The following is a 9,721-nucleotide window of genomic DNA, read 5'->3' as shown; positions in this document are numbered from 1 at the left end:
TATTTCCATACTAATGTATTTACACAAGAGGTAGCCTATCACACGCCAGGAAAAAAAAAGAAAAAAAAGGAGAAAACTACTGAACTTTGTAGGGGCAAGATTGGTATTAATCGAAGAAAATAACTTTTTGGAGATGATGAATGACAATCATCTGTTCAAAATTTTCGACACTCAAAATGCTAAATATTTTAATGACAACTCCAGTGACACCTGGAGGAAAGTGCTTTCCAGCTAAGAAGAGAATGAAATTTTCCCGTCTCCAGTGACTGTCTGCTGTAGCAATGGTATCAGCTGAATGCATAAAATTGTAAGAGAAATGGAGCATTGTAATGAACAAGTAATAAACTATTTTGCTTAACAAAAGAACCAGTGCACTTATTAATTTTCAGTCAGCTACGAAACCGTCCTTATCATCCTTTAACCACCACCACCGCTACTTCTAAGGTCGTTAATATTGCATGAAACTTTCAGTACCCATGTTCTATTGTTTCATATGTTGAGTTCAGTTGAATATAGAATTTAGGCCAAGCACTGGGACCTACATTCGATCAGCGCTGAAATGAAAATTGACAGTAAAAGGTTTGAAAAGTGTAACAGGAAGAAAACCTCAAATGCAGTTGCACTATGAATCAAGTGTTAGGAGAGGGTGGAAAGTAGTAAGATAAAGAAAGAGAATATGAAAGGGGGTACAATAAAAAGAACGAAAGTGTTTGTAGTTAGGGGCCGAAGGTATACGCTGCAAAGACCCTTAAATAATGCCTACAATGCACCGCATGAGGTCCACTGACGGCAAGGCACTACCCCCATACGGAATATTTTTTCATGGGCTGCCACTAAATGGAGCTGGGTAAATTTGGCAGTAATTAATTGGTAGGGAATGAGTAAAAGGTGGTGCTGTCGAGTTAATGCTAAAGTTCAGATTTAAGAGCAACTTACCTGAAAGGTAAGTTTAGGTTGATACATTAGCTTGGATATGATTTTCCATGTCAATTCAGGTCTATGCCTGTTCCAAAGACGACCGGCCTTTGCCACTCCAATTTCTAAATAACCATACCTATAATCGTTATTTGGCCGATAGCCTAAACACATGTAATTTTTCATTAATAAACTTCAGATTTTAATTTTATCGGTAAACTACACCCAATATGGCAAAAATAACATAAAACTAAGTGATGTATAGTTGTTTATGAATTTGCATAAAAGTTTTTAAAACTTCATTACTGACAAATTACCAAACTACGAGTAGCTAGTTAGATGGAATGGCAATCCGACAGTTTCAAGACAGGATCAGTTTGGTCACCAACTCGACACCTTGATCTTTTGAGTAGTTCATTAAGGGTTGCTGATATCGCCTTCAGTTAGCAACGGACAGCTGGGGAAGAAACTAGTGAACTTTGTTATTATAACTGTGTTCGTCATTAAAAGAGAGAGAGAAAAAAAAAATATTGTACAGGTAAGATTACTGAAGTATCGTCCGGTAATTGTCTATCATTGGATCGTACGAGTGTGCCTCTGCAAGTTGTTACGGTTTAAGATATAGGCTATCCTTAAGTCCGACGGGGTCTGCTGTCATGAAAACCGAATTGCTTGCATGAAATATAACTTACAACTAAGAAAATGTTTAGATTTATGTTTTCATGAAAGTAACCGCCATTATAGTAGAACTTGAACCACTCCAGCACATGCGCAGTATTGTAGTGATGCTTGGCCTAATGATGTATAAGGTTATTTAATATATTTAAAGATGAATTGTTTAGAATACCGTGAACAATATCCTCATGTAGGCGCCAAAATGCTGCGAAATCTTTCCCCTTAGAATTTTCATTTTTTTACATTATGTTATCCAGACAGTGAACGCCAACATGAACGTCCCGTTACTGAATAACCACTGGTTGCATGCAACGTAAAAACACCATACAAACAAACAAACCAACATGAACGTTTTTTTTCTTTTATACACCGCTGCCTTTAATTTGCCAGCTTGCATTCCAGCTAAGTTTAGTTTTCATAGTGATGAAAATTACTTTAATATTAATCAAGTACTATTTTATATTCATCCAACATGTTTCATGTCCATCCGTCCAGAAATATCTACGAAGGCATAGGCTATAGTCTAGGTACCAACAATTGCCGAAAACAAAGTTTTCTAAAAAGTTGCTCGACCCAGCAGGATTGAGATTCATGGTTCTGGAATCTTGTGTAGAACAATGCTTCACTGCATGCAAATGCATAGTACGGTGGTGATTGATAATATGCTTAGGTTAGTTCTCTGAAGTGTTACATTTTTATCACATTTCTTGTGAGTGCCTCAGTACAGAATGTTTTCTATTGTAGGGTGTGATCTGCATTGGCCTGCCTAACCTAGGCTTACTTTTGGAGTAAGCCTATAAATACCAGAAAGTTACTTAAACCTTTACGTTTTCACATTGTTTCATAACATTTTAATGCAATCTGTATTTTTTTAAGTCCATACAGTATTTGTTTAGCTGAAAAGACAATGCATTATTGTTTTATTTATATACCAACACTTAAGATAGGCTACCTATATCGTACCAATTATCTTCAATGGAACCGAACCCAAGGTTTTACATTGAAACTTTGTTAGAAGTCTACTTATTTTCGACGAAAACAAACATTTTGCTTCATTGTGCCCTTCAAAAGACCAGGACCAAAGGTCTATGGAAAAGCCTTGGACCACTCTTGGCCATGTCTTGATCGAGTTCATGGACATAGCAACCGATGTCATTCTGCGGGGATAGATAATTACGGGGTGGGTCGTGACATAGCAGCCTGCTTTTGTTTCAATAGGCTACTGAGGATCCCCCCCCCCCCCCCGCTTGTATGTGATAATTGAATGAGTTTGTTTTAGGGGCGGATTTCAGGGTAAATTATTATAGAGCGTTGCAACGCATTCCTAGTTAATGATGACGCCGATCGTCGTCTTTTAGTTTGGGTTTTAATAGCATAACTGCCGGAGTATAGCGGGACCCTCAAATTCATTTGACATACTCAAGAAGGGCATTACCTAATACGATTACTCAATCCGCTCAACCCATACATTCAGACTCCCAGACAAAAGTGTTAATGTTTTTATCTGAAAGACTATATTTACAAACCTCCAAAAGTTAACTGGAAGCCTTACTGCACAGTCATTTCGGTGCAAATATGAGCACTTGAAAACGCACATTCAAAATTTTATCGTGGCTCAAAACTTTGACAAACGTGCCGGCGCCAATCGTTGGTTGTATGGACAGCAAGTATTTAAAGCATATTGGAGTATAAGTACCTAAATCTGTTAGCTTTTCACACTTTTTCAGGATATAATTTTATATAAGAATAATGTTTAAATTATTCTCAGATATGATAATGTGAATATATATTATACGATACCACAAATTTTTTGACAAGCAGTAATCTAAAAGCTTTGGATAGTCACAATAAAAACAGTTGGTGAGTGTCATAGTAACGGACCATTGAAATTGCCAGAATACTGTCGTTCAGTGTTTGCAACTTTACAATACTTACGCTTATCAGTATCCAGTATCCGGGTTATGGGGTAGAGCTATTTAGCAAAATGTAAATTATTAATTAATTAGGATGCAGGCTTATTCGGAATTTCGGACCTTGGCTGATGCGGACCGTGGCTGATTCGGACCTTAATCTTGGCTGATTCGGACCCATACTAATATTATTATAATAATTAAGCAATGGGTATTTCCATATAAGCATTCCGCATCGTTCGTCCCCGCGAATACGAAAGCCACCAGGAATTGGGGCGTCAAATATATTTCGCTGTGTTAGTACTAGCCCCCGGGGGGGAGTTAATTACAGTCGTCCGAATAAATATTACTTAAAATTCTTGTTCAGGGGGTAAAACCATAGAAAAATCGGCCAATCATATGAAGGTCCGAATAAGCCTGGATAAAGGTCCGAATGAACCAGTACATGGTCCGAATCAGCCAAGATCTGAATAAGCCTGTTCCCATTAATTAAATTATAATGACCGTCCGTCCTGTCTGATCTGCGGAAAGGTTTGCTTCCAACAATAAACATGAGCGGTGATTAACCTTTCTTTTGAGGTGTAGGGGCTTCATAAGTAATGTTCTTCATTTTTTCTAATTTCATTACTGAGAAATTTACCGTCGTTTGTTTATCGTTTATATCATAGGGGGTGGTATTCGGCGCCTCGGGGAGCTTTTGTGTAGAATTGTCCGGAATTATTCCTAAATGCACTAGCCGATCACAGAAATGAGATGTAGCCTGTGTATACATGCATGCTGCTGAACTTACACTAGACAAGGAACTCTACTGGAATCGAAAGTATGTTTTAAGAACCTTTTAACGATCATATGTCTTACTGAAACTATCTGCTTCCTTGTTTAATTTTTTGGAAGCCGCCCCCCCCCCCGTCTTCCATTTGGCACATGTTGTGGTCCCCGTTTTTGTCGGTTAAAGTTTTATTGGATAATATTTTGAAAGCGAGTTTTAAGGAATACTCGTGTAATTTGTTCAGAAGTCCTTTTGTCATGTGACCTTGTCCTTAGTGTTGGTGTAGGTATTCATTTTAAGGTGGTATCGTATTTTTTGTGGTTTTGACGTTTTATGGGTTTTAATTGCATCGTCCGCTAAAGCAAAATAATAATGTATTTTAATGAAGCTGTAAGTTGGACATAACGGGCGTCACATTAACCATTTTGAGGTTCATTATTTTTTTTCTTAGCGGTCCTCAGTTTTTGTATTACGAAGGTCGTAAATCTGTACTCTGCACTACTTTGTTATATAATAATTCATTATACTCTTAATTTGTTATTTTTTTAACGCTAATATAATTTTATCTTAGTTTTATCAACTGCCTGACGCTATCGTCTCAATTTTGATCAATACTTATAGTGTTTTCCATAAGGTAAAAATGTACAGAAATATTGACAATTCCAAGTTTTCATCGGAATGCCTCATTCACAACAGAAACAAATGCTGCACTTGGGTCTGTGGTGTAGCACGCACGTATAATTTACCACAGCGCACTATTTTTCTTTAGTCAAATTATTTATTCTAAACATGTAACCGATTTTCTGGTAAGATATTGTTTCTTTAAAGATTTTCATGGGCAACGCTTGCACCAGTTACAATGATTTTCAAAAGAAGCATAAGTTAGAAATTGGTTGAGACAGGTCAAGATAGTTTAGCTCTATTATTTTTGGAAAATGGTTTACTAACACTATTTTCTCCCGGTTTTATGGTATAGGTACGTTACTCTTTGCTGTTTATTATCAGGCAGAGAATTCGTTACAAGTTTTATCTTTCAATTTTAGTGCGCTCCCCCATCCTCCCTCCAGAATTGAAATATAAAATTTGGGTCAAACGCTAGGACCTGTGAGGCCACTCAATGCTGAAAAGGAAATTCCGAGTTAGGAGGTTTGAAATATGTAACGAGGAAAACCTTTTAGTTACACTATGGAACAGTTGTTAGGAGGTTGTGGAGAATAAGAAGGAAAATAGATAAATGTAAACATAGGTACAGTACATGGAATGAAAGTGGTTGCAGCAATGGGCAGAAGGGAGCTTCAAAGAACCTTAAGTAATGACTACAGCGCACTTGATGGCTCTACCACCCTGTGAGGTCTCTATCTGGCCAAACCTTTATAATTTCTAAGATTGCTTTGCATCAGTAATTATTAATTAATATACATGAACCAAGCATTCTAATGGATAATAATTTTACGCTAGAGATTGATTTCAAAAGTTCATTGGAGTCTAAGTTTTTAACAATTAGGGATTTGTTATGGGGCTTGGACCAAGTTTGTTCCCTCCCCTTTCATCTGTGGTTAATATTCTTATTTTCCACCCTTTATAATATTCCTACCTACACCTGTTATACAAACAATTCATCACTACAGCTTCAATGTTTTTCAGACAGTGTCCCTTATGTTAATGGTGAGTCAATCCAATAATCCCTTCCTGCACTCCTACTTGAGTTTCAGTACTCTTAATTCTTCATCTTTTTAAAATGTTCATTCATTGCATACATACATTCATTGCATACATACCTCTCCTATTCTGACAAAGATTTTGAAGTATCAGTTGACGTCAAGAACACAAAGGAGGAGTGTTTAATTTGTTAATTACCAATGCATGATTACTTCCACAGAGAAGCATGATTTAACCCCTTAACAGTAAGAATGGACTATATTTACATAAGTTTTACAGATGTAACTATACTGTGACCAACATTGAAAAAATACAAAAGAAGGGTACCATTTGCTTAATAAATAGGCCTACCCAAAGTATGTCACTAAAATATTAGAAATTACAAGAGGAAAGAATTACAAGACAGGAAAAAATTTAAAACTATCACAGCACTACTTTACAGTAGTGTAATGTAATGGCTGCTACTTATGAATTTTCTTTTTTCCAGGTTGTATTTCATTGAAAAAATACAAAAGAAGGGTGCCATGTGCTTAATAAATAGGCCTACCCAAAGTATGTCACTAAAATATTAGAAATTACAAGACAGGAAAGAATTTAATACTATCAGAGCACTACTTTACAGTAGTGTAATGTAATGGCTGCTACTTATGATTTTTTTTTTTTTTTTTTTTTTCAGGTTGTATTTCAATTTATCACTCGAAGTGTAGACAGCCTTTATCATCAGAATTTTGCTCAGTGCAGGCCTGCTCACAGCAAGTATTTTACTGTGATAATCAACAAGGAACATTTTATTGAAGAGGCTAGAAAAGGATCCATCAGCATTGCCTCAACAACAGACAACATTAAATATTTCTCGGACAGCTTTATTCCAACAAGAGTGCTAACAACAAAGGAACTCTAGTTTTGCAGAGTACAAGGCTAACAAACTACATAGATTGAAACTTGCTGTAGGTATTTTAAATTGTTTTTGGAAGTAAAGATAGGGCTAAAGACGGTCCATAATACAGACATTAACCTTCTTATGGTCAGATTTCATTTATGTACTCTTGATCATTAGCTCTTAAACTGTTTGTATTGGTTTTAGTTGTATAGTAAGAACAGGTTATTTTTCTGAACAGTGTATTTTTATTACTTTAATTTAAATGGAAATGCAAGATCAGCAACAGCATCCTTTTAAAACAATATTAGATACAAATGGACCTTTTTCTTACTGTGGTCTCCATTTACCACAGCATCCTGTGAAAGTATCCGAAACAGGAGGAGGATTGTCTGCTAAAGATGCTGGGAGTGAAAAATGCATTGTATCAGTTGAACCAGCTTTACAAACTCCCGCAAATACTACTGCTTTCCCAGCATCCACTATGTCATCATTAATTGATTATTTAAATGTTAGTAGTACCAGTAAAAGCACTTTGTCTTCAAGTGTAAGCATATCTCCAATTGCTTCTACTTCTACGAGTTTAATATCTAACAATGATACCACAAGTATTAATAACACTGTTGTAAGTAATGTCACAAATAACCTTTTGAACACTTCCCCTACAAACATCACAAGTCCTTGTAAGAACACTGATGAAACTGGAATGGCAAGCAGTATTATTGGTAATGTATCAAGCAGTACATCAAAATCTAGCTTAGACAAGACTAATGATAATGAATTTCAGAGCCAGAAATCTCCAGCACCTCCATCCAGGATGGTAACTCGGAGTCAGACTGCAGCTGAACGAATGCAGCCCTCACTTGCTGAGGGGGGCCTCTCAAAAAATGACCCCCTTAGAGCTCGAAAACATGGCAGGTCTTCAGGAAGTGATCTTGATGAAGAGTACAGTCCACACAAGGTGAAAAGAGAAATGTTGTCTTCCTCAAGATTTGCTTTTGATGATTTTGCCTATGCAAAAAGTCCATCTGGAGCTGGTATTGATTTTGCAGCTGTGTGTGCTGATTGTGGTGTTGTGGCTGTAACTGGTGTTGGGTGGACTGCACACCAACAGGCTCACAGAAATGAAGGTGCTGCTTGTATATATTGCAACCAAGTTTTTCTTACTGATCAAGGAAGACAGATTCACCAGCAGCTGCACAGAGATGGGCAAACAAGGGATGTCGACGACTTTTGTGAGTGTGGAATTTGTGGTGGATCATTCATATCCATCTTGTATCTTGAACTTCACTTGCTAGAACTTCATGGACGTGAGGCTCTCAGAGATCAGAGGTCTGTACATTTAGGGCCATCATCCAATTCAGATCCTTCTTGCACACCAGAAGATGAAAGTGGTCGGCAATTATTCAGATGTGGTGTATGCAGGTCTCTATTCACTTTCAGTCTTAATCTTGATTGCCATATGGCTCTACATTCAGAGGTGTCTTATTGTTGTGCTGTGTGTGATGCAGCTTTTCCAACCCTAGATCCTCTGGTCTCTCACTCGAAAGCTCATAGATTCATAGGACATGTGCCTACGCAACCAGGTGTGCCAGTACATATGACAACAACCCCTTTGCCACCTCGAACCCCCCAATGTTCTATTTTTCAGCCTGTGACTAATTCATCTTTCAGTACTTGGAAACCACAACCTGTTAGGAATACTTATCCTCGATCTGCATTGACACAGACCACTGCCACAGCTCCAGGAGTATTAACTTCTCCAGTGAATGTCCAAGCATCTCCTGTCACATCAAAAGTAGCCCATCAGTCTACAGTGTCAAAGGCATCTGTGGTGCCACCCTCAGGACCTACAGTGATGAATACTTCAGCATCTCAACCAGCAGGTCCTTCAGTAATGCCAGTAATGGCACCTATGATGTCCTCACCTTTGATGACACCAATGAATCAAATGATGACACCACCAATGGGTCCAGCAATGACTCCAGTCATGGCAGCTCCTATGACTCCTGCCATGCTTAATTATTGTATGATGATGTCTTTGTGGGGAGGTGGTAATAAATCTTGTGGTAATCAAGGAGGGATTCCCATGTGGCAGAATTATATGAATCCTTCCATGGCAAATGTAATAAATTACTTTAACCCTTATCTTTTGAATAACCATATGATGAACAATTCAACTGGCACCAATGAAGTTAATCAGTCATTTCAAAATTCATGCTGTAAGCAAGATAATGGTAGTAACAAGGAACATGAACATGAAACAATTGAAGCTGGTGCCAAGTCAGAAAGCTGTGCAGCTGAAGAGTCAGCAAATCTAAGTTAGCTGTGAAAATATAAGTAGAAATGATTTATTTTTTTGTCAGTACAGGTAAATTTTATTTTTATAATGCAGTTTTTCCTGAAATGTAAACACTTTTTTTGTCTTCTTAAGTAACTTTAAGAAAATGTTTAATTTTCTTTAAATTTTTTTCCTCAATTGATTGTTTTCTGCTAACTCATTTGCTTATTGCATACAAATCTATTTGTATGTATGATACAAAATGTAAATGGTATAATTTTATTAAGTGTAACAAAAGTTTAATTCATTAATAAGTTACAAAGTTTGAAGTTTTGTTTTATTTATAATTACTTTTTGAATTGTGAATTACTTACCATAAACATACCTTGTTATGATTTCATGAGCATTATTATTATTACATATTCAGAATATGAACCATATTCATATAGAACTACGTATTCAGAATATGAACATTTATATAGAATAAAGTCCACGGGAGCCATTGACTTGAACTTCAAGCTTCCACAATATATGGTGCTCATTAAAAGAAGTAAGAGAAGATAAAAATGGGAAATACAAAAAGGAGATCAGTTATCAGTAAAAAGATGATAATTCCTACGTTGGGTTTGCAATGA

General features: G+C 36.8%; 1 protein-coding gene across 4 annotated transcripts; it reads left to right on the top strand.

Annotated features, from left to right (window-relative positions):
• Positions 1 to 1,273: 1,273 nt before the first annotated feature.
• LOC135223609 (putative zinc finger protein 286B) lies at positions 1,274 to 9,415 on the top strand. Of its 4 annotated transcripts, XM_064262201.1 has the most exons (3): positions 1,274 to 1,453; positions 6,605 to 6,875; positions 7,161 to 9,415. In XM_064262201.1, exon 3 carries the CDS (start codon positions 7,290 to 7,292, stop codon positions 9,129 to 9,131), a length of 1,842 nt encoding a protein of 613 aa, XP_064118271.1. In that variant the 5' UTR covers positions 1,274 to 1,453; positions 6,605 to 6,875; positions 7,161 to 7,289; the 3' UTR covers positions 9,132 to 9,415. The 4 variants fall into 4 exon arrangements, with proteins under 4 accessions (XP_064118271.1, XP_064118267.1, XP_064118268.1 ...); XM_064262197.1 differs by having other exon boundaries at positions 6,605 to 9,415; XM_064262198.1 differs by lacking the exon at positions 1,274 to 1,453 and adding an exon at positions 2,130 to 2,260 and having other exon boundaries at positions 6,605 to 9,415.
• Positions 9,416 to 9,721: the final 306 nt, after the last annotated feature.

The sequence above is a fragment of the Macrobrachium nipponense genome, chromosome 10 (genome assembly GCF_015104395.2).
Source record: "Macrobrachium nipponense isolate FS-2020 chromosome 10, ASM1510439v2, whole genome shotgun sequence".
Taxonomy (NCBI): Eukaryota; Metazoa; Arthropoda; class Malacostraca; order Decapoda; family Palaemonidae; genus Macrobrachium; species Macrobrachium nipponense.
This window is presented reverse-complemented; position numbering and strand designations above follow the sequence as displayed.

Bases quoted from the DNA above. Each gene is read 5' to 3' on its own strand.
- LOC135223609 (XM_064262197.1), top strand. From the start codon at position 7,071: ATGGAAATGCAAGATCAGCAACAGCATCCTTTTAAAACAATATTAGAT.